Here is a 27,187-nt window from a genome sequence, read left to right on the forward strand (position 1 = left end):
TAAGAGAGAGAGACAGAGAGAAAGGTCTTCCTTCCATTGGTTCACCCCCGCAAATGGCCGCTACGGCTGGCACGTTGTGCTGATCCGAAGCCAGGAGCCAGGTGCTTCCTCCTGGTCTCCCATGTGGGTGCAGGGCCTAAGCACTTGGGCCATCCTCCACTGCCTTCCTGGGCCACAGCAGAGAGCTGGACTGAAAGAGGAGCAACTGGAACAGAATCCGGGGCCCCAACCGGGACTAGAACCCCGGGGTGCTGGCGCCACAGGCGGAGAATTAACCAAGTGAGCCACGGCGCCGGCCAACCTAGTATACTCTTTTTTTTTTTTTTTTTTTTTTTTTTTTAACAGGCAGAGTGGACAGTGAGAGAGAGAGACAGAGAGAAAGGTCTTCCTTTGCCGTTGGTTCACCCTCCAATGGCTGCCACGGCTGGCGCGCTGCGGCCAGCACACTGCGCTGATCCGATGGCAGGAGCCAGGTACTTCTCCTGGTCTCCCATGGGGTGCAGGGCCCAAGCACTTGGGCCATCCTCCACTGCACTCCCTGGCCACAGCAGAGAGCTGGCCTGGAAGAGGGGCAACCAGGACAGAATCCGGCGCCCCGACCAGGACTAGAACCCAGTGTGCTGGCGCCGCAAGGCGGAGGATTAGCCTAGTGAGCCGCGGCGCCGGCCCTAGTATACTCTTTATGCCCAGAGTTTACACAGAGGGTAGGTATGCTCTGGCTTGGGGACCCTGACCCTGTCTCCTCAATACACTGGTTTCAACTCCACATATTTGGCTGTGAAGCCCTAATGCCATGAGGAATGCGGAACTGACGAGTCCATCCCATCTATGAGCTAGAAAGACATCTTGATTAAATTAGTGTCAAGGGGGTGGAGGGAAGGCACAGTGACACAAAGGGCGTTTTGAAGAGTCCTGTAGTGCCTGTGGAGAATGAATGTTCTCGTTACATATGGCCATGACCTGCAGCTCCACACATGCCAGAGACACAGCTCAATTGTCCCTCGGAGCTGGGGGCTGGGAGTGATGAGGCAGAGCAGCTATGCTCTTCATCTTCAAGTGAAGAGGACAGCCTAGCATCGAAAGGCAGGAATGCGGAAGGCCTGTTGTTGCTTTCTTTTTGCTTTAAGTGCAGCAAGCAATTCTTTGATCATGGTCCTTGTTTTTGGAGTGCATCAAAATGTGGTTTCCTTTCCCTTGGATGTTTGAACCTTCCCTCTGCTCTTCAGTTCTCCTCTGAGTACCAGGGGGACTCCTGAAAGCACCCATTGTCTTCAGCTGCTTTCTACTCCCTTCTTTGGGGCTCCTCAAAAAGATTGCTGCCTGAACTCTACAGGGCAAGAATGAGAGGCAGTGCCTCCCAGGCAGTGCCCGCTGTTGTCCCTTACTCAACTGCCTCATCCCATTCATCCTTAAGTCCCAAGTCCAACGAGAAGAACAGATGGATTGTTGAAGGCTTCCATAGGACTGCCTGGGATAGTGGGAAAGCAATAATGCTTTCTAGCTGGGCAACCCCTTGGCCCAGTTCCATCTGCACTGTGGCCAGGGTATTTTATGAGGCATACTTCTGCTATTTGCCCTTTGGACTACCGGCCACCCAAATACAGCAGATGGATCTAATGTTGTTTAATTTTTGGATTCCCTTTTTCTAAATAGAATATTATAGCAACTTAGTTTTGTAGTTTTGCATCTACAAATCTCTTAATAGTTAGAACTACAACCTTTCCAATTGTAAATGCCACAGGATTTAATGAAATGAAAAAATTTAATGAAATGAAAAAAATCAAGAATATTCTTTTGTGCTATCTCGTTCTTGCTGTGAAAGTTTATAGCCTTTTATGCCCATTTTCACCCAAAAGTTACTGGGTGTGGACTCTATGCATGGCATTATACAAGTAGAGGAGAATACATATGTAACAAAATAGCGTTGAACAAAAGTTTATGAGTTCAAAATCCAAGGTTACTACTTGAAACCTGTTCCCATGTACAGATTGCTTAACCTCTCTAAGCTTCAGCATCTATAAAATGAAACTAATAATAACTTACAGAATTATTACAAAGATTAAGGTTATGCCTATAAATGGTTAACACTAAGTAAATGTAAGCTGCAAATACTATTTTTGCTAATTACCAATTGTGAGATATAGTCTAGATCCTTCAGAAGCTTTGCATAAATAACTCTAATCAAGGCAGTGTAGATGTGATGAGTTTCCCATAAAAGGCATAGATAGTAATTGTTAGAGACCACAGTACAGGCAGTAGAGGAAGAGCTCATACTGAGCTTGGTTTGTTCAAGGAGGACCTATGAACAAAACTCTTCCTGAATTTGAAATATAATAAAAAGAAAAACACAAAAAATATGTATGGACAGTAAATCAGTAATTATAAAGCAAACACTGAGGCCAGCGCCTTGGCTCACTAGGCCAATCCTCTGCCTGCGGTGCCGGCACCCCGGGTTCTAGTCCTGGTTGGGGCACTGGTTCTGTCCCGGTTGCTCCTCTTCCAGTCCAGCTCTCTGCTATGGCCCAGGAAGGCAGTGGAGGATGGCCCAAGTGCTTGGGCCCTGCACCCACATGGGAGACCAGGCTCTTGGCTTCAGATCGGTGCAGCGTTGGCCATAGCAGCCATTTGGGGGAGTGAACCAACGGAAGGAAGACCTTTCTCTCTGTCTCTCTCTCTCTCTCTCACTAACTCTGCCTGTCAAAAAAAAAAAAAAAAGGTGAACACTGAAGTAACTCAACTACACAGGTCAATACACAGACCTTTATTAGCACCTCATGTATATATCTCAAAACCCTCTTTATTTCCCTCACTAGCTCAATTTTGTAATAATTATTTTTTTGTTTTTCTTTATTTATGTCCCCTATGTATTTCCCTAAACAACATAGTCTAGTTTGCCTGTTAAATAGGAAGAATACTTTTTTTTTCAATACTCAAACTATACTCAGTATTTTATTTCTGGTACCAAACGTGATGGTGGGTGTGGTTGTAGGGGAATTTCTCACAGCAAATAATTCTCCAATTCTCTGTGGATTGCAACAAGGCATTTCATCACTCATCAGTTCTGCCACTATCTGTCTGGCATCAGCACAGGGCTGGATCTCAAGAGACTATCCCCATTTCAGATACCAATTTCAGGTCTGGGTTGTCAACTATATTCTGATTGCCTCAACATAAATTGGAGGTTCCCCTGGTCCCCTCACCAGGGGTGATATTTGCTAGAACTACTAACAGGACTTAGGAAAACAGTTTATTCACTAGATTACTAGTTTATTGTAAAAGAATGCAACTCAGGGACAGCCAGATGGAAGAGATGCACAGGGCAAGGTATATACTGCCACGTAATCACCAACATACAGCTCTCTGAATGCTGTCCTTTTGGGTTTTTATGGAGGCTTCATTACATATATGTGATTGATTAAATCATTGATCGCTGATGATCGGGCCCTGTCTTCTGTGGAGGATGAAGGTTGAGGCTGAAAATTCCAACCGTCTATCTTTTTTAAAATTTTTTAAAACGAAAGGCAGAGAGATGAAGGGACAGATGAAGAGAGATCTTTCATCTGCTGGTTTACTTCCCAAATGCCCAGCAGAGCCAGGGCTAGGCCAGGAGCCTGGAACTCAATCTGGGTTCCCCATGTGGGTGGCAGGGCCTAAGTCTTTGAGCCATCACCAGCTGCCTCCCAGGGTGAGCATTAACAAGAAGCTGGATCAGCAGCTGAGGGGCCAGGACTCAAACCAGGCACTCTGATGTGGGATATACATGTCCCAAGGGGCAACTTAACAGTTAAACCACTTTCCTGCACCCAACCCTCTACTCTATTTTTTTTTTTTTTAAGATTTTTTTTTATTTGAAAGGCAGAGTTAGAGAAAAAGAGGAAGTGAGATCTTTCATCTGCTGGTTCGCTCCCCAAATAGCCACAACGGGAGCTGGGTGAGCCTGGAGCTTCTTCCAAGTCTCCCATGTGGGTGCAGGAGCCCAAGCACTTGGGCCATCTTTTGCTGTTTCCCAGGCCATTAGCAGGGAGCTGGATCAGAAGTGGAACAGCTGGGACACATATGGGATGCTGGTGCTGCAGGCAGCAGCTTTTCACGTTATGCCACAGTGCTGGCCCATCATCATTATTTTCAAGGACCAAGAATTATTGTCCTCATTTTATAGATGAAGAATTAGAGATTTTGAGGTCTTAGGTGAACTATCTCCAAAACCATAATGAAAGCTACACTAGAATCCAATTTTTATTTATTAAGAGTGAGAAAGAGAGCTGCTATCTGTCGTAGCTGGTAGCTTTACCTGCTATGTCACAGCACTGGCCCCAACCCAATCCTCTACTCCCTGGCAACCAGCCCTACTCCCACCCTTGAGGCTTTCCAAATGACACCTTATTAACATAAACTCTGGTATGCTTGTAAAGAACTTATTAGGAATAACAAAACATGGTCCTTGGCCGGCTCTGTGGCTCAATAGGCTAATCCTCCGCCTGCGCCACCAGCACCCTGGGTTCCAGTCCCAGTTGGGATGCCGGGTTCTGTCCCGGTTACCCCTCTTCTAGGCCAGCTCTGTGCTGTGGCCCAGGAGTGCAGTGGAGGATGGCCCAGGAGAAGCACCTGGCTCCTGCCTTCAGATCAGCACGGTGCGCCGCAGCGGCCATTGGAGGGTGAATCAACGGCAAAGGAAGATCTTTTTGTCTCTCTCACTGTCCACTCTGCCTGTCAAAAAAGAAAAAAAATGGTCCTTTCACCTTTGTCACTCCTGTCATTTAGGAAAATGACAAGTGTGTTAGGAACTGTGTACCCTGAATGAAGACTAAAGTTTGTAATTTCTTATCATATCACATTTTACACCGTTTTTTGAACATTGTGTAAGAGGAGTCACTTATTTAGTTGTTTATTTGAAAGGCAGAGTGACAGAGAAAGAGGGAGAAGACAGACACAGCTTCTATCCGCTGGTTCACTCCCCAAATAGCTGGAACAGTTGGGGCTGGGCCAGGCCAAATCCCGAAGCCTGGACCTCCAACTGGGTCTCCTTTGTGTGGCAGGAGCCCAAGTACTAGGCCATCTTCTACTGCTTTCCCAGGTGCATTATTAGAGAGTAGAGCAGCCAAGCCTTGAACAGGTGTTCTGATACAGGATGCCAGCTCTGCCAAAACACGGGCCCCCGGTTGTTGGTGTCTGCTTCTTTTGTTTGCCGCTGTTTGTAAGATCTACCCATACTATTGTGTAAAGTTGTACCTTATTTATTGCCATTCCTCTAGGGTTCCATTTAAGAATATATCACGATTTATTCATCTGTTTTTGTTAATGGGCACTTGGATTGTTTTCAGTTTTTGACTAATGTGAACTATACTTCTGTGAACATTCCTTTCTGGGTATATTGGTGTATTTGTGCCCTGATTTCTAGGATATATACTTAGTAGTAGAATTGCTGGGCCAAAATATAAGGGTGTCTTCTTTAAAATCCAAAGTTGTTTTCCAAAGTGGTTGTCACTAAGTTTTACCCCCTTTTTCTGCAACTTTACCTACATATGGTATGGCTAGATTTTTAATTTAAGCTCTAGTTTTAATTTGAACTATTGGCATGTTTGTTTCATTTGTCTGATTACTAATGAGCTTCAGGGCCTTTTCTTGTTTTTATTGACCACAGAGGTATATTGTTTTATGAAGTGCCTCTGAATTTTAGGCTTTTGTAGGTTATAGGAATATGTGTAGATATATATTCTCCTAAAATATGTTTTGTCTTTTTTTCTTTGTATATTTTCTTTTGGTTAATGAAAATTTTATTGCAGTTTCATCCATTTTCCTTATGGTTAGTGGGTTTTCTGCCATGTAGGAAAAAGTCTTTCTTACCTTAAGGTTGTGAGGCGATTCCACTGTATTATCTCCTAAATGCTTTGTAGTTTTTCTTCCCCATTTTAGTCTTTAAACCATCCCCATGAAGTCAGTTTTTTTAGGTGTAGTGTGAGGTAAGTTACAATTTAAGTTTTATGGATATGCATTTCCCATAGCGTCAGTGATGGTGCTCGCCTCCAGGCTCCAGCACACACTTTTTTTTTTAAAGAACGTCTATTGAAAATGGGCCGGGCTGGCGCCGCGGCTCACTAGGCTAATCCTCCGCCTTGCAGCGCCGGCACACCGGGTTCTAGTCCCGGTCGGGCGCCAGATTCTGTCCCGGTTGCCCCTCTTCCAGGCCAGCTCTCTGCTGTGGCCAGGGAGTGCAGTGGAGGATGGCCCAAGTGCTTGGGCCCTGCCTGCACCCCATGGGAGACCAGGAGAAGCACCTGGCTCCTGCCATCGGATCAGCGCGGTGCGCTGCAGCGCGCTGGCCGCGGTGGCCATTGGAGGGTGAACCAACGGCAAAGGAAGACCTTTCTCTCTCTCTCTCTGTCTCTCTCTCTCACTGTCCACTCTGCCTGTCAAAAAAAAAAAAAAGAAAAAGAAAATGTACTCCATGCCAGTCATAGTATGAGTTCAGTAGAGATAGAAAAGAGAGGGCCAGTAGGGTGGAAGGACATTCCATATAAATGAAACAATTTTCAGGATTAAGGAAAGTGCTGGAATGGGAGAGGACTCTTCAAAGGGTAGTGAGTAAAATAGTTTGGCTCAATCAGAGTGATGATGAGAAGATGAGTGGAAACAAAACGGAAAAGAGCTCTGAATGCCAGACTAAGGAGTTGCACACAGGACCCATGGAAGGTTTATAAAATAATATAAAGTATGGGGCCAGCGCTGTGGCACAGCAGCCTAACGCCCTGGCCTGAAGCACTGGCATCCCATAAGGGCGCCGTTTCGAGACCCAGCTGCTCCACTTACGATCCAGCTCTCTGCTATGGCCTGGGAGAGCAATGGAAAATGACCCAGGTCCTTGGGCCCCTACACCCACATGGGAGACCCAGAAGAAGCTCCTGGCTTTGGATCAGCACAGCTCTTGCCATTGCCGTCAATTGGGGAGTGAACCAGCGGATGGAAGACCTCTCTCTCTCTCTCTCTCTCTGCCTCTCCTCTTTCTGTGTAACTCTGACTTAAAAATAAATAAATCTTTTTTAAAAATAAAATAAAATAATATAAAAGTACTACTATCTCAAACACTGGGCCTCTAATTCAAAGACTGATAATAAGGGCCTGCACTGTGAAAGCAGGGAAAGGAGGAATGAAAAGGGGACAAATAATAGACAAATCGTGAAGGAAAAATTAACAGCTTATGGCCACTTAGTTGAGAAGAATTACAAGTTCATTTTTTTTAATGTTAGTATCACTTGGGAAAAGGCAGAGTGCTATTACCGAATTTAAGGTAGCTGGTGAAGCTGATGTTTTCACATATGTCCCAGGAACTAGATGCCCAGACCCTCCTCAGATTCCAGATGGCCCCATGAAAGACTTTTACATGTGCTCAGTTTTAGAACTTCCTGTGGGGTTCCTCGATTTGGTGGATGTTGGGTCACCGCAGGCTCTCTGAGATTTGAATCTGGAATTTCAGTCACTCACTGATTTTAGATATGCCCTTTTAGGGGGTAGATTCAACCTGTTTCTCTTTGATTGTGGTTTTTGCAAAGCCCCCGAGGAAGTAATGAGGAACCATAGTTAAAACCTCAGACTTGGGGTCGGCACTGTGGCATAGTGGGTTAAGCTGCCACCTGCAACACTGGCATCCCATGTAGGTATTGGTTCCAGTCCTGGCTGTTCTACTTGAACCAGCAGTGGAAGGTGGCCCAAGCGCTTGAGCCCCTGCAGCCACTTGGGAGACCTGGAGGATATCACTGGCTCCTGGCTTCAGCTTGGCCCTGCCCTGGCTGTTGCAGCCATTTGGGGAATTAACCAACAGATGGCAGATTCTTTTCTCTCTCTCTCTCTCTAACTCTGCCTTTAAAATAAATAAATCTTCAAAAAAAAAAAAAAAAAAAAAAAAAAACAAGAACAGAAAAACCTCAGGCTTGCTTCTCCTTTGTTTTGCCAGAATGCTTTGGTTTCTATGTCCTGGGAAATAAACAACTTTAAGACACATGTGTAGGCCGGTGCCGTGGCTCACTAGGCTAATCCTCCGCCTTGCAGCGCCGGCACACCGGGTTCTAGTCCCGGTCGGGGCGCCAGTTCTGTCCCGGTTGCCCCTCTTCCAGTCCAGCTCTCTGCTGTGGCCCGGGGAGTGCAGTGGAGGATGGCCCAAGTGCTTGGGCCCTACACCCCATGGGAGACCAGGAGGAAGCACCTGGCTCCTGGCTTCTAGCAGCCATTTGGGGAGTGAACCAATGGAAGGAAGACCTTTCTCTCTGTCTCTCTCACTGTCTAACTCTGCCTGTCAAAAAAAAAAAAAGACACATTTATGGTATGCCTTCATTATCACTAATGTCCACTCATTCATCCATACAAAGCATGTTTCAGTACTTTTTAGGTATCTAGAATTGCACTGGACTGGGTGACAGTGATGAAAACTTACAAGCTGCGCTTCCAGAAGTGGCAGCTTTGGCAATCCAGACCAACCCTTCTGCTTTACTGGTTCTGCTGTGCCCCGGGAGACAACTGCTGATTCTAGGAAAATAACTGAGAGGCAAGAAGTTGAGCAGAGCTTTCACAGACTTACAGGGCTAGCAGGACAAAACTTGGAATTGAAGGCCAAGGAGGGGGAGTCCTGGTACAATTCTCCAGGCTGTAGGACATCAAAGGGGTACAACTTCGAAATAAGGAGAAACCAGAAATAACCTTCAGCATTCTCACAGGGACTGACATCCACCTAGCTTCAAATTATCTTAATCTCTAATTGGATTAGGGTGGTCCTGGATAGCTAGGGGAGAAAAGCAAATATAAGTCTTCTCTAGAGAAAGATACTGTCATCCCACGCTTAGTGTATCTCTCAGCCTTTTTTACTTCCAGTATGTGGCTCTGAATTATAAATAGTTAGACACATGAGGAAGTAGGATCCATGACCAAAAACAGGATCAACAGATCCAGAGGAGACACAGGTAATGATGTTATTAGACGTAAACATTAAATTAACCATTTTTATGAAATTACATGCTAAAAACAAAACTAGGAATAATAACAAAGAATCCACTCACAATGGATCAAAGATATAAATGGAAATGCTAAAGCTATAATTTAGAGGTATAAATCTTCTTGACCTCAGATCAGACCCTGGTTTCCTAGATATAACACCAAGATAAAAGCAACAAAGGGAAAAATATATAAATTGAACTTCATCAACATAAAAAAAAAAACTTCTTTGCTTTAAAGAATGTGATGAACAAAATGAAAAGATAACCTATAGCATAAAGGAGATATTTTCAAATCATCCTGGTCTCATAAGAGTCTAGTATTCAGAATATATAAAGAACCCTTAACAACAAAAGACAAAAACTTAATTTAAAAATGAGCAAAAGATTTGCATAGACAGTTCCCTAAAGTCGTTACACAAATGGCCAACAAGCACATGGAAAGCCTATTGCCATCATTAGTTATTAAAGAACTGCAAATCAAAACCACAATGAATACCACTTCACACCCACTAGGATGGTTATAATTTTAAAAATAAATAAAGACAAATATTGGTGAGAATGTGAAGAAATTGGAACTCTCACACACTGCTGATGAGATTGTAAAGTGGTACAGATGCTGTGGAAAACCATCCCACAGTTCCTTAAAAACTTAGGCATAAAATTATCCTGTAAACCAGCGATTCCACCGCTAGGTATACACACTAGAGAATTGAAAACATGTGCTCACACAAGAACTTATCCACCGAAAAGTGGGAACAACCCAAATTTATGAAGTGATTAATGGGATTAATTTAAACAAAATGTGGCATATCCATACAATAGAGCATATTTTGGCCATAAAGAAGAAGAAAAAGGATGGCACAGCATGGAGGAACCCTGAAAACATTGTTTTAAGTGAAAGGAGTCAGATACAAAAGGCCACATATTATATGATTCCATTCATAGAAAATTCCAGAATGTGCAAATCCATAGAGACAGAAAGTGCATGAGTTGTTGCCAGGAGGTTGCAGAATGAATACAAATAAGTATAAAGGTTTCTTTGGGGATGATGAAACTGTTCTGGAATTAGAGTGACGATGTTTGCACAACTTTGCGAAAATACTAAATACCACTGAACTGTATACTTTGCAGTGGTCAATTTTATGATTTGTGAAATATATCTCAATAATTAAAGGAATCAAACAAATTTTCGTACTGAATGATGCAGTGGTTAAAATAAACAGTTCAGTGTGTAGATTAAACAACAGATTAGACATTACTGAATGAGGACTTAAGCAACTGGAGGAGAAATGAGAAAATAATACATACAGAGCTTAGAGAGATAAAAAGATGGAAAAGGCAGAAAAACACATACGAGCCTCATAGGAATGTGGAAGACAAACCCAACAAGCTTGTATTTGAAGTCTCAAAGAAGAGAACAACGAGAATGAGGTACAAACGATATGAGGGTATTTTAATATAGAAAAATAATAAAATGATAAATATAAACATAAAACTTTATTTCTCTGAGATCAAGACAGTTTTTTTTAAAGCAGTGATACTAGCCATTTATTCCATCCCTAAAGAACTTTGGGCACTAAGAATTTAAGCATGTGAATGCTGTTTTGTTGGTGTTATTAATTGAAGAAAAATTGATTTTTTTTTAAGATTATGAAACAAAAAATGTTGGAAGGAGACAAATCAGCACTGTAAGGCAGATGCCTGATGATTTCTCACGGAAACGCTCCCAGAATTACCCACGTGTGTCGCTCCCCCTCTTCGCAGAGGAACGACACAGGACCCTGCGCTGTTCTTTTGTCTGCTCAGCCCTCCCCGGGTTTGCTGCTGGTTCTTCCCGGGTTGGCTGCTGTCCTTCCACGTCCGTGGAAGGGCGACTCCCCCTGCCACTTTCCCCACTTCCGCGGGGGAATGGCACACCGCCGGCCAGCTCTCTCGGGGGCTGCTCAGATGTTATCTGGATGTTCCCCTTAGATGTTCCTGGCGCATGTTGTCTCTCTCCTCCTTTATAGTCCTCTTCCACCAATCCATGCTCTGCTACCCACACGCCGAGCACGCTGCTCTCCTCCAATCAGGAGCAGGATCAGCTCCTGCAGGTCATCACTCAAGTTGGCGAGAGGCAGCTGCGTAAAAGTTGTTTACTCCTCTCCCAGCGCCATATTGTGGGAGAGCAGATGCATAGAATAAGTCTTAATTCCAGTAACTTAGTCTAGTCCAAGTTGCTCCCCACACACGTGTGACCAGCCAACAAGCAGGAGCGTTGCTTGTGGTCCAGATGGACTCTGGTAAAGCCTTCCTGGGTGCTTCTTGCTCCAAATGCTCTTTGGCCTTCTGGAAAGTCATGCTTTGAGCATCCCAGAACACTGTTGCCATGACCTTCACAATTGACAGGTCTGCTTTTGCTTTGATTGGACCACTTCTACCCTTGATAGCCACTGCTTAGGCTCTGCTTTGTCTTCAGGACTGTACTTAAAAAGCTATGTTTCATCTCCTGTTAAATACGCATCTTCAGAGAAATGCTTTAGAATCTTGATCTTTCTTTTGAAATTTTCCATTGAAAGCTCTGTTATTGTCTGCAGCTGATCTGGGAGCAATCATTTTTGAACCTCTCAAGCAGAAACTTGGCTCAACTTTAATTTTTCTTTTCTTTTTTTTTTTTTTTTAATTTAGTTGAAAGGTAGTGTTACAGAGAGAGAAGGAGAGACAGAGAGAGAGAGAGAGAGATCTTCCATCTGTTTGTTCACTCCCTGCAATGGCCAGGGCTGGGCCAGGTTGAAGCCCGGAGCCAGGCTTCATCTGGGTCTCTCATGTGGGTGCAGGGGCCCAGGGACTTGGGCCATCCCCTGCTGCTTTCCCAGGTGCGTTAGGCAGCTGGGTCAGAAGCGGAGGAGCCGGGACTCAAACCAGTGCCCATATGGGATGCTGACACTGTAGGCTACTACTTAACTTCTGTGGCCCCAACTTTAATTTTTCATTCAGAATTGTGTAAAAGGAATTAATTGAAATGTCTATGGTGTTGCTGTGGTTTCTGCTTTTAATCATAATCCTCTTCAAATAGGGTGTGGACAAGATTAATTTTTTCTTCTCAAGTTGATGTTAATTATTCCCTCTATGTGAGTTACCTGTTTATAAAGTGCTGATGCCTTTTGTGGAATAAACTTTTCATAAAATGTGAGTGACCTCACTATTCTTTCATCCAAGCTTCACCATAAATTTATTTTTATTTTATTATTTATTTGTTCTTCCTTCAACTTTAGCAGAATTCACGTTGCTCTGAAAGGGGCTCTTTTCACACTAGCATCTTATCCTTTTAGTGTGTCAAACTAGCTTCTGTTCAGATATGTTAGAACAAGTTAATGAGTTTGTTTTAGTACAAAATATTTTGAAATCCATGCATAGTTTTTGTTCATGGTACATAGTTTCCATGGACTTATTGAATACCCCTAATGTTTGACAAGGTAACAAGCAATGAAGTGTCCCAATCTATGAAATGCATCACAGACTGAAGATGCATTATGAACCTCAAGTAGGATAAATACAAAGAAAATTACATGTAGGCACATTGCAGTACAGTGGCTGAAAAGCATGACACAGAGAGGGGAAAAAGACTTAGTACCTCCAAAGGAACAGCAGCGTGCTTCACAGATGACTTCTCAAAAAAGACAGCAGAAGACTGGAGACATGGAACGAAAGTGTAGAAAGAAATATGCTTTAAAAATGAAGATGAACTTACAGAGGTTTTCAAACAAGAAAAATGTGAGAAAATGTGTCACCAGCAGACCTGTACCAAAAGAAAAACTAAAGGTTATTTAGGCAGAAAGCAAATGATCCCAGATAGAAGACGATTTGCAGGAAAGGATGAGGAGCAACCAGAGGTGTTTATGAGTATATACATCTTTATAAATCTTAATTGTTTAAACTTAATCACAGTAGTATCTCATGGAATTTTAAATATATGTATAAAATTACTTATACAAATGGCAATGATGGAATCTAGGTGGGGGTGGAAAATAGGCTTAAAGATTTGAGGGTGGGAGCCAGCACTGTGGCATAGTGGGATAAAGCACTGCCTAACACTCCAGCACCCAATGTGGGCACTGGTTTGTATCCCCACTGCTCCACTTGCAATCCCACTCCCTGCTAATAGTCTGGAAAAAGCAGCAGAGGATGGCCCAAGTTTTAGGCCCCTGTACCCACTTGGAGACCAGATGAAGCTTCTGGCTCCCGGCTTTGGCCTGGCCCAGCACTAGCTGTTTTGGCCATTTAGGGAGTGAGCCAGCAGATGGAAGATATCTCTCTCTCTCTCTGTAACTCTTTCAAAATAAAAGTATGGGGGACTTTAAAAGGTTCATGAAGAGTGCAATTTAAATGTAAATTTATTTTGGTACAGAGAAACTTTGAAGTCCATACATATGAGGGATCTTCAAAAAGTTAATGGAAAAAGAGTATAATGAAAAACTATGCGTGGATTTTAGAATTTTGGGGGCACCAGCATAAACTTATCTTTTTTTTTTTTTTAACTTTTATTTAATGAATATACGTTTCCAAAGTACGAATAATGGATTACTATGGCTTCCCCCCCATACCGTCCCTCCCACCCACAACCCTCCCCTTTCCCACTCCCTCTCCCCTTCCATTCACATCAAGATTCATTTTCGATTATCTTAATATACAGAAGATCAGCTTAGTATACATTAAGTAAGGATTTCAACAGTTTGCTACCACACAGAAACATAAAGTGAAAAATAATAGATGATTTTTTTTTAATGATGATGAAATCAGATCAGACCTATTGTCATGTTTAATCCCAGTGAGAGTCAAGTTGGGAGTTGATAGTTTCTTTTCTTTTTTTTTTTTTTTTTACATAGGATCAGTTTAGTATGCATTAAGTAAAGATTTCAACAGTTTGCACCCCCATAGAAACACAAAGTGAAATATATTATTTGAGTACTCGTTATAGCATTAAATCTCAATGCACAGCACATTAAGGACAGAGATCCTACATGAGGAGTAAGTGCACAGTGACTCCTGTTGTTGACTTTACCAATTGACACTCCTGTCTATGGCATCAGTAATCTCCCTATGCTCCAGTCATGAGTTTCCAAGGCTATGGAAGCCCTCTGAGTTCTCCGACTCTTATGTTGTTTAGACAAGGTCATAGTCAAAGTGGAGGTTCTCTCCTCCCTTCAGAGAAAGGTACCTCCTTCTTTGAAGACCTGTTCTTTCCACTGAGATCTCACTCACAGAGATCTTTTGCCAGAGTGTCTTGGCTTTCCATGCCTGAAATACTCTCATGGGCTTTTCAGCCAGATCTGAATGCCTTTAGGGCTGATTCTGAGGCCAGAGTGCTATTTAGGACATCTGCCATTCTATGAGTCTGCTGAGTATCTCACTTCCCATGTTGGATCACTCTCCCCTTTATTTATTCTATCGGTTAGTGTTAGCAGGTACTAGACTTGCTTATGTGCTCCCTTTGACTCTTAGTCCTTTCATTATGATCAATTGTGAACTGAAATTGATCACTTGGACTAGTGAGATGGCATTGGTACATGCCACCTTGATGGGATTAAATTGGAGTCCCCTGGTATGTTTCTAACTCTACCATTTGGGGCAAGTCAGCTTGAGCATGTCCCAAATTGTACATCTCTTCCCTCTCTTATTCCCACACTTATATTTAACAGCAATCACTTTTCAGTTAAGTTTCAACACTTAAGAATAACTGTGTATTAATTACAGAATTAAACCAGTCATATTAAGTAGAACAGACAAAAAAACTACTAAGAGGGATAATGTATTAAGTTGTTCATTAACAGTCAGGGCTATGCTGATCAAGTCACCATTTCCCATAGTGTCCATTCCACTTCAACAGGTTTCCTTTTTGGTGTTCAGTCAGTTGTCACCGATCAGGGAGAACATATGGTATTTGTCCCTTTGGGACTGGCTTATTTCACTCAGCATGATGTGTTCCAGATTCCTCCATTTTGTTGCAAATGACTGGATTTCGTTGTTTCTTACTGCAGTATAGTATTCTAAAGAGTACATATCCCATAATTTCTTTATCCAGTCTACCGTTGATGGGCATTTAGGTTGGTTCCAGGTCTTAGCTATTGTGAATTGAGCTGCAATAAACATTAGGCTGCAGACCGCTTTTTTGTTTGCCAATTTAAATTCCTTTGGGTAAATTCCAAGGAGTGGGATGGCTGGGTCGAACAAACTTATCTTTTAATTCCATTTTCCACATACTTTTAAAAATATCTTTGTATTCAAGAAGTGGTCAGGGCCGGCGCCACGGCTCAATAGGCTAATCCTCCACCTAGCGGCGCCGGCACACCGGTTTCTAGTCCCGGTCGGGGTGCCGGATTCTGTCCCGGTTGCCCCTCTTCCAGGCCAGCTCTCTGCTGTGGCCAGGGAGTGCAGTGGAGGATGGCCCAAGTACTAGGGTCCTGCACCCCATGAGAGACCAGGATAAGCACCTGGCTCCTGGCTTCGGATCAGCGCGGTGCGCCGGCCGCAGCACGCCGGCCGCGGCGGCCATTGGAGGGTGAACCAATGGCAAAGGAAGACCTTTCTGTCTGTCTCTCTCTCTCACTGTCCACTCTGCCTGTCAAAAAAAAAAAAAAAAAAAAAAAAAAAAAGTGGTCAGAGTATTTTTATTTATTAGAGCTTGGCAAGTCAAGAATGTTATTTATGGTTACTAACTAAAAGAGTATCACTATCAATCTAAGAGAAGGAGAAAATTGATTAATAAAAATAACTCAAAAGAAAATAAGAAAGATTAAGGTAAAACTCATAGGGATACGGAGCAGAACAGTGCTTTCCAGTGGCTAAAAGTAGAGGAGAGTTTGACTCCAAAGGGCAGTATTAGAATTTTTTAGTGGATAATGGAACTGTTGTGCATCTTAATTGTGGTGGTGGTTATATAACTCTGTGCATTTCTCAAAATACATAGAACTGTATACCAAAAGGATGAATATTACTGAATTGTTCTAAAAGAGAAGAAGAAAATAAGAAAGGAGAACATAGAATAGCAGAACAAATTAGACAGCAAATAGCAAGCTGGTGAGTTTAAACCTGAATGTAGTAGTAGTTAAAATGACTTTAACTTAGGCCGGCGCCGCGGCTCACTAGGCTAATCCTCCGCCTAGCGGCGCCGGCACACCGGGTTCTAGTCCCGGTCGGGGTGCCGGATTCTGTCCCGGTTGCCCCTCTTCCAGGTCAGCCCTCTGCTGTGGCCAGGGAGTGCAGTGGAGGATGGCCCAGGTGCTTGGGCCCTGCACCCCATGGGAGACCAGGAAAAGCACCTGGCTCCTGGCTCCTGCCATCGGATCAGCGCGGTGCGCCGGCCACAACGCGCCGGCCGCGGCGGCCATTGGAGGGTGAACCAACGGCAAAAGGAAGACCTTTCTCTCTGTCTCTCTCTCTCACTGTCCACTCTGCCTGTCAAAAAAAAAAAAAAATGACTTTAACTTGATTATCCTAATTAAAAGACTTTTCAGACAAATACTTAAAGAACAAAAGAGAACAGATACATTATAGAAAATTTAAAGCAAAATGACAGGAAAAGATAGTTACAGTAAAATCAGACCAAGTAGATTTTAATGCAAAAAGTATCATTAGATATAAAGAAGGGTATTTCCTAGGGAAGAGTCAAGTTTCCAGGAAGAAAAGCATACTTGATAATGTGGCCTTGAAATACATGAATCAGAGGCTGATGTTGTGGTGTAAGCGGGTTAAGCTGCCGCCTGTGACCAGTGGCATCCTGTATGGGTGCTGGTTCAAGTCCCGGCTGGTCCATTTCCAATCCAGCTGCCTGCTCATGGCCTGGGAAAGCAGCGGAAGATGGCCCAAGTACTTGGGACCGTGCACCCGATGTGTGGGAGACCCAGATGAAGCTCCGGGTTCCTGGCTTCAGCCTGGCACAGCCCAGCATTTGTGGCCATTTGGGGAGTGAACCAATAGATGAAGGATCTCTCTCCCTGTCTCTCTCTAACTTTCAAGTAAATTAAGAAAGAAAGAAAGGGAGGGGGGGAGAGGAAGGAAGGAAGGAAAGAAGATATGAATCAAAAGATGAACAGAATTCAGAGAGGAAACAGTGAGAGATTTAATAGGAGGATACTTCAAAAGTTCATGGAAAATTGAATTAAAAGACAAATTTATTTTGGTTCAGATATTTTTTGAATTCTGTGCATACATTTTTTTCATAATACATCTTTTCCATTAACTTTTTGAAGACCTCTCATACACTATCTTCATGAATGATTTTAACAAATAGATTGGAAAAAAAAAAAAAAGTAAAATGGCATGGTCACTGTTCCTAACAGTTGCAGATGGATATAAATTCTTTTTGAATGTGCATGGAACACTTTAAGCCTGATTGTTGAGGAAAGAGTGAAGAGCTTAAGGAGAAATGAGAGCTGGAGTTTGGAAATCTTCCATTCCAGTCTCCCAGTTCAATGATTTTTCTGGGGGAGTGGGGTACTGACAAGAGGGAAGGTACTCTCCAAGGACTTTCCTTTTTAAAATCTACTCTTTCTTTTGTTTGTTCTGTTTTGTTTTAATTTGAGAGACAGACACAGAGAGATCTTCCATCCACTAGTTCAGTCCCTAATGCCTGCAACTGCCAGGGCTGGACCATCCAGGTTTCCCACTTGGATGGCAGGGACCTAAGTACTTGGGTCCTCCTCTGCTGCCTCCCCAGCGTGCCCCTTAGCAGGAAGCTGAGTCATAAGCAGAGTAGCCAGTGGCAACGTAACCACTGAGCCAAATGCCCATTCTGATTTTTTTGTAAGAGTATGTGGGCCATAACTGGAGCTGAATAGAGCTAGACGATCCAGGCTCAAATATCTATCTCAGCCCTAAGGAAATGTAGTCTAATTCTCTGCCAATAAAGAACTCTGCTCAGCCTTGCAAAATTGGCTTTGTACATTTCTTTATGCACCTAATGCTGGAAGCTGGGGTGTGTCAAATAATCTTCTCTTCATAATTGAATCCTCTGGAGTCTCTTCCTCTATTGATAGCAGGATTCCAAGGCAACTTCAAATTCTAATGCTTTCACAAAGAGCCCTCAATGACTTGGCTTAGATTCTGGGTTCCTCTTTCTTAAAGTATTTAATCAGCGATTTTCCTAGTGCCCCAGGCATTTCCTGTAGGGGTGCTGCTGACTGTTTTACTTCCTACCAGGCTGCCCTCCTCCTGTCGTGTTCACACTGCCAACTTTCGATGAGCTCTATTAACTCCTGTTCTTCCAGCCTCCTCCTGGCCCAGCCATCTGGGAGCTGCGTAGGCATTCTTCGTGTCCCCCAGTTTCTGGATTCCTTCCTGCAGGAGGGCATAGTCTTTCAAGCACCTTTTCAATCTGACTCTCTTTTCTTTCCTCGCCCAGTTCCAAGCCGTTGCTTGCTTTTCTTTCTGAGTTCATTTTACAGCTGCTGAGAGATCTGTGCTCTTGTGTTGCCTCTTTGCCTTTGTGTCTTTTGTCCTTTGTGCCCCAGTCTACTGCAGGGTGCTCACAGTCACCCAGATACCATTTCATGCCTTTAGTGTTCTGCTCGGAAAAGTGGGGTGATTCTTATAAGAATGACCTGAAGAAATGCTTTTGGCATGAGAGATCGGGGCCTGAAGACCCCAAATCATTGTCCTGAAGAGTAAAAGATAGAAATAGGACCAGAATAATAGCCTAAGGGATGAAGACTCTGATGTGATTTTCTCTTTCACTTTAGGGATTTTGTTTGGAGCTTATTTTCTTAGTATTAGGATAGATCATAAGAGATTGGAAGAGCCATGCAGTATTCAGACTGTTATGAGACTGTGTTTCTTTGTCATCATAGATCTTGGGAGAGCAAAAGAGGCCATCATCAGCCTCTTCCTGCCCCTATCTCCACCTCCCAGGAATCGCACCCCTACCCTCACCCCAGTCCAGTGGGGCTCAAACTTGTCTGGATTATGTGTTTCCCTGACAAGAGGCTTGGGTTAGAGCACAGCTAGTGTCTGCAGAGGATAGGAGCTGAACCCAGTGTTCACGTCATGCCAAAGAATGAATTTTCTCCCAGGGGCACTAGCATTGCACGTGAGTTATCAAGTGTGATTGCTGACACATTCCAGAACTTCTGGGAGAGAAATGGCTTTCAGAAACAAGTGCCCTTGAGAAGAGAGGTCCTGGGTTTCATTACACTTGGTGATAGGCAGTCTTTGGTATTCCCTGACCTGGGCAGTAGGGAGTTTCTACCTTTGCACATTTAATTTATGACCTCAGTTGAACCAACTCCTAGTTGTGCAGCTGAGAATGGTCTTTTTGTTCAGTTGACCTGGAGGAATAGAAGGAAATTGTGTCCTTGTTTTCCTTCCCCATCTCTCACCCTTGCCATTTCTTCCTTTCTGCTAAACACTTCTTTTTTCCCTCTTTCTCTGATTTTTTTTCTTTCTTTCCCCAGGAAAACTGCCTATTTTTTTTACAGTTATTATTACTTTAGTCCTATGGAAACTAAAGAGTAAAATAGATTGTGGAGCAGCAGGCATAAGAAAAAACAAAGAACCTTCTTCCTTGTGGGTTGATAGTACCCCCATTGGAGAGGTTTAGCTGCAGTCTTGCTGAGGGAATAGCTTCTGGGTGCCTTCCTGGGCCCACAGAGCATGATCAAGATGTGTGAGAGTACAGAAGAAGGCCGCACAGTGCCGTGGAAAGAACATTCAAGTGGTTGCGAAGAGAACCAGATTCTAATATTAGCCACATTTGTGGAGCATACTAGGTACTAGATTAATTACAAGTTATTTTACATGATTATCCCATTTTAGTATTAATCTTGCCTAGGATTATGAGTATTTTCTATTTTACAGAAACATAAACTGAAACAGAGTAAATAATTAACCTGAGTTCATACAACTGGGGAGTAGAAGCAGGATTGGAACCCTGCTTCAAAGCCTCCATGTTTAATCCTCTTGTAATGTTATATGTGGTCCTAGATCACATACTAAATATCTGTGTAATTCTGGAAAAGTCATTTCAGCTTTTTGGACTCATCTGAGAACCATAACCACAGAGTGTTCATATGAGTCATCACTCTACTTTTAATAATATAGATGAAGCAAATGCAGAGTGTTTACGTCTAAACTCTACCTTGGTCTAATTGATTCAGCAAATGATTTTTTTTTTTTTTAAGGTTTATTTATTTGAGAGGCAGAGTTACAGAGAGAAGGAAAGACAGAGATCTTCCATCCACTGGTTCAGTCTCCAAATGGCTGCAACAGCCAGAGCTAGGCTGTTCTGAAGCAATGAGCCAGAGCCTCCTCCAAGTCTGCCACAAGGGTGCAGGCGCCCCAACACCTGGGCCCTCTGCCACTGCCTTCCCAGGCCATTAGCAGAGAGCTGGATCAGAAGTAAAACAACTGGGACTCGAACCGGTGCCCATTTGGGATGCTGGAGCCACAGGCAGAGGCTTAACCTACTATGCCACAACACCAGACCCAGAAGATAATTTTTTTTATAGCCACTGGGTACCACAAAGGACAGAAAGCTGGTTTACAAATTATAATCTATCTTTTCCTTTAGTTTCAGATGGCTTCTTTTAGTAGCTTTGTGATTTTTTTTATTAATTTCTTCAGATAATTAAGTAAGAACCTAAAGAATTATTTCATGGTTCAGAATCTGACTTGTGAAAAAGGCATCAGATCTTAGATTGTGACAGGTTTTTTACTTTTTTTTTTTAAATATATGACTTTTGTCACTGGGAGAGTTTCACTGTACCCATTGATTTCTGAGTAAAGGAGTTACTTGGGAAAGTTAGTTTTTATGGTACTTACAAGCTCAAGAGATTCTTTACAACTGGAATGTGACAACATCGGGAGCTACTTGCACTGAAGCAGCATCCTCATAATCTGAAATGTCCATTAGCAATTTAGAAAGGCAAACTTGAAGATAAAGGGTTTACTCTGAAATAGCTGGATTCTTTAAAGTCAGATTTCTGTTTCTGGCAAACTGCCTTGCCCTAGGGTTAGGTTATAGTGTGGAAACCTTTGAGTTATGAAAGGGAAAAGAATTGATCATGGACTCGGAAACTAACTGAATCCCATTTCCATGAATCCCTTTGAGAGTGGAAGAATTGTGTTCAGACAGGCTGACATCAGATTAAGGTCCATTTTTCTCAGCGGATTCTTAACTTTTAAGCTGTCTGTTTTGTATTCAATCCACAAGTATCTGACAAATAATAGATATTCCATAAATACTTGCCAGTGGGCTTTTCACTGCTCATCCCCTGTAATCTAGCCATTTCCTCTCTTGCCAGAATCCAGTAATTGAACCTGCTTTAGAGCCCCTGATCAGTTACCTCAAGAGGCAAGTTGTTTCGCTCCTGTCCTGGTTGGTGGGCTACAGTCTGAAAGCCATTATTTTCTTCGTTAATTCAAATTAAATTCTTTTGTACGTACCCCGTTCTTTTAAGACGTGTGTATACTGACTCATTAATGAGTAACAAAATAATTTTAGTGAGTTATGACCAAATGAAAAATAGAAAAGAATAAGAAATATCAGATTGCATGCCTTCCACTGGGAAGGCAGTGGCGTTGCATTCCATGTAAGTACTTTTACTGTAGGCACATCCTACACTGGGTTGCAATAAAAATTTGGTTTTTTTTAAACATCCTGATCTACTCTTCAGAGGGTAAAAGCCTGGTGGTGGCTGTCACCGTGGCTCAATAGGCTAATCCTCCACCTAGCGGCGCCGACACACCGGGTTCTAGTCCCGGTCAGGGCGCCGGATTCTGTCCCAGTTGTCCCCCTTCCAGGCCAGCTCTCTGCTGTGGCCCGGGAGTGCAGTGGAGGATGGCCCAAGTGCTTGGGCCCTGCACCCTGTGGGAGACCAGGATAAACACCTGGCTCCTGGCTTCAGATCAGCGCGGTGCACTGGCCTCAGCGCGCCGGCCGTGGCAGCCATTGGAGGGTGAACCAACAGCAAAAGGAAGACCTTTCTCTCTCTCTCTCTCTCTCACTGTCTACTCTGCCTGTCAAAAAAAAAAAAAAAAAAAAAAAAAAAAAAGCCTTGTGGTAGCTCCCAGCTTACCTCTCTTTGTATACAGTTCAGCATATTGTACTTTATATGATGTTGGCCTCCATGGACCATAATGTCCTCACCGGAGCTCCCCCTTCCTAGAGCCATCCAAGGGTGTTCTATATTGAACAGAAAGAACCTTGTTTGCATAAATGCAAGTAGTGGTTCAGGAGAAATCCGAAATCATTCCTGACCTTTGACCTATGGGAATCACCCCCTCTGAACCTCTCCATCCTTGACAATGAACTGCACCCCCTATTTTGGTGCACTGAGTTGGGATGGGGGAAAGCCCAGATACAGTGCCCACCATCTCCTAGGCCCTGGTGCTTTTAGCCCTATCCTCCCCTCCAAGAGCGTCTCCTCCCAAGCCCTAGCTCATGAAACCTGGAGTCTTTGAAGTGGTGAGCCAGTGCTCCTGAAATTGTCACTCTGTCTGGTAGCGCTTCTCCTGCTGCCAGAGCTTAATATAAGGTTCAAGTCCCTTTCCTCTGAAATCCATAAACCTAAATTCAATTGTAAACTGCCATTTTTTTTTTTCAACAGTTGGTCTCTGAAGTATCGTTGAGCTGGGAGGGGATGCCAGCACTGGTGAATGAGATATATGCCCTTGAAAATTGGATCCTTTTTGGAAAACTGCTGACACAGGCTGAATGGCAGAGAACAAAATGACCCAACTGTTTCTACCTGCTGACAGGCTCAGCTTTGGGGAGGGGATGAAATTAGCTCTCACCACATAGCAGAGACGTGCCTTCCTCTTTTTTTTTTTTTCTTTCCTTCTTTCATAAAAATAGGGGTAATTTTGTGCTTGTCAAATAATACAGCTTTGTTGTCCAGATAGCCAATAAACAACAGCCCCCCCCCATTCCTCACCTCCCACTTGGAAAGCACAGTAATGCTGATGTGAATAACTAGAAAATCAGGTAGTAGGTAATCTCCCTGATGAACACTGCTTTAAAGCCCTTCAAAATGGATGTTCTTTGGGAAAGCTAATGGATAAAACCAGCAAATATAATTAGGAAGATCCAAAGTTGAGTGGACAAGCTAGCCCAGACCACGTAGCCTAGCGTTTCCATACATTTTTGCTGCTCTATCCTTTCAGTGAGCAAGGAGGGTTTTGAACATTATGTCTTGGGGACATAACGCTGTGTGTTTCAGTTCTGTTGTCTGGTGCTGCTATCTGTTGGAAAAGGAAGATTCTCTATGTATTTTGTAAGTGCACATCAGGGAGGAGCTATTGCACTCCCATTTCTTATGATCAGCCCCGCCTTGGCATCAGGCAGAGTGGGGTCCCCGGAAACACACTCTGGCCGAATGGTTGTGGTGAGTTTCAAAATAAAAGATCCAGGCCTGTGCAGGCCATTGCACTTCCTACCCCACAGAACTAGCCTTGTTAACTGTGCCACATCTCTAATCTAAATTTAGGGATCTTTTTTTTCCAGGCAAAGATTACTATGCAAACATTTAAGAGAAAAACTTTGCCCAAAGTAATATTTTCCCCGACTTCTATTTGGTTTCCTGCAATGTTTAGATGACTCATTCTCTTCCAAGAAATGTTAAAGAAAAGAGATGTAGGCTGTATATTTGTGCACAAAGGCTGCTCTGTAAATCCTTTTGCTTCCCTGCCTAGAAACCCCTTGCTTTTTTGTAGGGAACGGAAGGGCTCTCCGGTCTTCATTGTCAAGTCCTGGGCCGCATCAGGTTTTGTTGTTCCTGGGAATAAATGTCCCTCTTGTCTTTGGGTGGGGCCACTTTGCAGCTTCCCAGCCCTGTCCATCCCCCTGCGGTAGCCAGCAGGAAGCCATGCTGGGGCTGAGCTCTCCCCCAAAGGCACATAGTGAAGGTTCTGAAATAGAGAACCAGTGACACTGTTTATCATCTGTGGCTGTGGCAGGAGAGACACTGACAAAATTTTCTGTCCTCCCCGTCCTTGTGTCAGAGTTGCTGGGGGCTCTCTCATACATTTTAATTGCTCTAGCTACACATATTCCCAGCCCAGCCCTCAGCCACACCAAGCGGCAAGTCAAATCCCTTCAACAGCCTGTTCAAATAAACAGGGGTCATAGTTGAGTGGTCCTCCCAACTAATCAGTGTGGGGAAAGGAAACATCTGCCTGGGCTGAATTGCTGTTTTATTGCTTACGTTTTCCCTCTCTCCTCCCCTCCTCCTCACACACTGGGGCTAAGTGATTTAAGTCCTGGGTAAGCAACAGGGTAGAGGAACAGCCTTCTCCTTTAACCTCTGCCGTTTACACACAAGGAGGTGGTAAGAGAAGACGGGAGGCTGGAGGGCAGGGCGGTGGGAAGTGATACTCGCGGTCACTTCCTCACCCTGTTGCTGACTGGGGTGGTGGTGAGTCATTTTGCCTTGCTTCACCTCCTTGGGCCTCTGCTACTTCGGTGGAATTCGGCCTTCCTCACAGTGGAAGGAGTGGCTGGTGCGGGAGATTGCAGATGAGCGGCATTCCCCGCTGTGGCCTCGTCCCGTGGTGGAGGCCACTGCGTGAGAGACAGCGAGAAGGTGCCCTGAAGCCGACGTTTTGTAGTGCGTCTGGGTCCCTGAGGAGAACTTGCTCATTATCTTCTGGGCTGTGATGTGCAGCCCACCATCCATACACTGAAAGGATGCTTTCATCTGACACGCACTCAAGGAGCCAGGCAAAGGAGCACATGGAATCATAGAATGCAAGGGTTGGCAAGACTGGAGGAGTGTTTTAGCTGAAGACTTTAATTTTATGGAAAGGAAAACAGAGACCCAGATTGTCCAAAGGATTATATAATCACGTAGCACTGTGATGCATATTTTTAAAAAGACTGTGGTACAGTGCCTGGCAAGGTTTTAAAAATGTTCAGGTGCACTAAAAATCGAGGAACTGCATATTATGATGACAGGATACACATCAAATTGTCAAGACCTAGGAAGGGTAAAATAAGCATCTTTATATGCTGCTGGCGGTATTTTTAATTGGCACAGTTTTTCTCGGGGGCAGTTGGATAATGTAAATGAAAAGTCTTTGGTCCAGCAACATCACCACTAAGAGAAAATAATGAAAGATGGGAGCATAGATTGTGTTTAAGATTGTTGAATGTAGCACTTTTTAATCAGAAAAATTTGGAAACAAAGTAAATGTCCAAGAATAGGAGGTGTATTGGTAAAATGTGTTATACTGTTATAGAAGGATAATACCATGTGGAAAATGGTCACAACATATGTTTCAATGAATAAACCACAAAACACTACTAACAATGCAATCCCAATTTCATAAAAATTAATAATGAGAGCAGAAATTAACAAAATACATGACAAAATATACTGGGGATGATCTCTTAGTGGTGGGAATTAAAGGTTACTTTTGTTTTCTTTTTTGAGGCTTTCTATGGCTTCCTTATTTAATACTATAAATAAGTATTACTTTTGTAACCAGAAAAAATATTTTTAAGGGCAAGCTATATGCAGCTTTAAAAAAAAAAAAAAAAAAAAAGATCTGAAATGATTGTGCTTCTGACACGAAAGCCCTCTTCCATTCTCTGCCCGGGAGCTGGGCTCTGCGTAGCTGGTGTATGGATTTTTAGTAGTAGAGAACTAGAAGGAGCTGGCGAAAGATAAAACAAGAGCGTCCTCTCTCAGTGACCCAGGGATGCCAACCGGCTTTATCCCCTGCCCTCTTGGGCTTGGCATGTAGGACTCCGTGTAGAAGATGTGTTATTTCCTTCCTGCTTCCTCTTTCTCTGCTTCTACTGTTCTGTGTAGTTAGATGCCAGCCTGGGGCAGCAGCAGCAAAGACCCTGAGAGCCACTACTACTGGGGGATTAGCCAGTTGGAGACCCCTTCACATATTTTATCAGATCAAGTAACATTAGCTAATCTCACAAGCAATCATTATTAAGATACCACTGCCTGGAGAGGTTGGAATAAACATCGAATAAGAAATGTAGTTCCTTCTTGCTTGGAGTTTCTTATTTAGAGGCTTTGAAGTTCTTGGATGTTTATATATTTTTTCCCCATCACATCCTATTATACCTCTTACTTTCCTTGGCAGTCTTCTGGAGTGTTTGATTACAACTATCTGAGAAAGCCTATTCCACCTAACAACAGTTGCTAGGTAGGATGTGGTTTTCAGGCCTGCTCTTTGGGGACCAATTGAAAAATCAAAGACTACAACCCATTTTCCCTCCACACGATTGCCTTTCCTAGGCTATAGAAAGGGCACATTTCATTTTATTAAAACTCTTTGAGTAATCTGACCATAATTGGGTCTGATCGCAGTGGTTATCTGATTTGCTGGGTTAAATAATGGGCCTTAATTGAGTCTGTGTTATTTGTAGAGCCCGGGCTGCTCTTGCCTTTGTTGCCCGCTCCTCCCTCCTTCTGTTTCCCAATTAACCTTCATTCCTTTTTCCTTGCAGAGTAAAGAAGTTGGCCAGCAACTCCAGGATGATTTGATGAAGGTCCTGAACGAGCTCTACTCGGTAAATCACATGGGTGGCTTGGCTTTGGAACAAGCAGGAGGGAAGCAGCATTTGGCAACTTGAGCCACAGTCACGTCAGCAACAGAGCTGAGCTGAGGTTGAGGACAGTGCATGATCCCCACTGGGGGTGACCCCACCCATCTCTTTTTTCAAACTCTTCTTTCAAAACTAAGTGAGCCAAAAAAAAAAAAAAATACTTTCTCAAAATAAGACCACTTCTCAGCTAAGCAAATTGACCCTGGCTTCATTTGGGGCATAATTGTTAGAGATCAGTCAAGGCCGAGGTCACCAGCCCAACTGACCCCTTTGGCAATAAATGAGGGGCCCCAAACTAATGGCAAGGAATATGAACTGCATTGCACTATTAACATGTACCTGTTGGAAAGGATTTATTGTTCGATGTTTTGCATGCAATCTTAGGTTGACCTACCGGTTTGACCACAAGAGTGAAGTGGAGTCCTAAGTGCCCCTAATGTGAGGGACCGGTTCAGGCACAGCGAGCTTTGCACTAGCTTCCTGGGTTTTTTAAAGGCCAAGCCTCAGTTAAAAAGGCAGGCTGCAGGCTTGGAGAAGAAAACACACTGCTCTGCACGGCCTGGCTCCTCATTCACATGAGGCCTGTGGCTGATGCGTGTTTCACATGCACCGAGAGGTGGTGGTGGTGGTTTCTCCCAAGCATGTTTTGCTAATTGCAATTAAAACA

The 27,187-nt window shown here is 43.5% G+C and overlaps 1 protein-coding gene across 15 annotated transcripts in view; it reads left to right on the forward strand.

The window, feature by feature from the left end:
• Positions 1-27,187, forward strand: part of SRGAP2 (SLIT-ROBO Rho GTPase activating protein 2) — a 282,651-nt gene that overhangs the window by 168,868 nt on the left and 86,596 nt on the right. For all 15 annotated transcript variants that reach the window (XM_017347830.3, XM_051821257.2, XM_051821256.2 and 12 more), the window contains one exon: positions 26,422-26,484. In XM_017347830.3, coding sequence (XP_017203319.2) covers positions 26,422-26,484 — 63 coding nt within the window. The remainder of the gene's footprint in view (positions 1-26,421; positions 26,485-27,187) is intronic.

The sequence above is a fragment of the Oryctolagus cuniculus genome, chromosome 13, assembly GCF_051225735.1.
Source record: "Oryctolagus cuniculus isolate XC-2025 breed Fujian yellow rabbit chromosome 13, ASM5122573v1, whole genome shotgun sequence".
NCBI lineage: Eukaryota > Metazoa > Chordata > Mammalia > Lagomorpha > Leporidae > Oryctolagus > Oryctolagus cuniculus.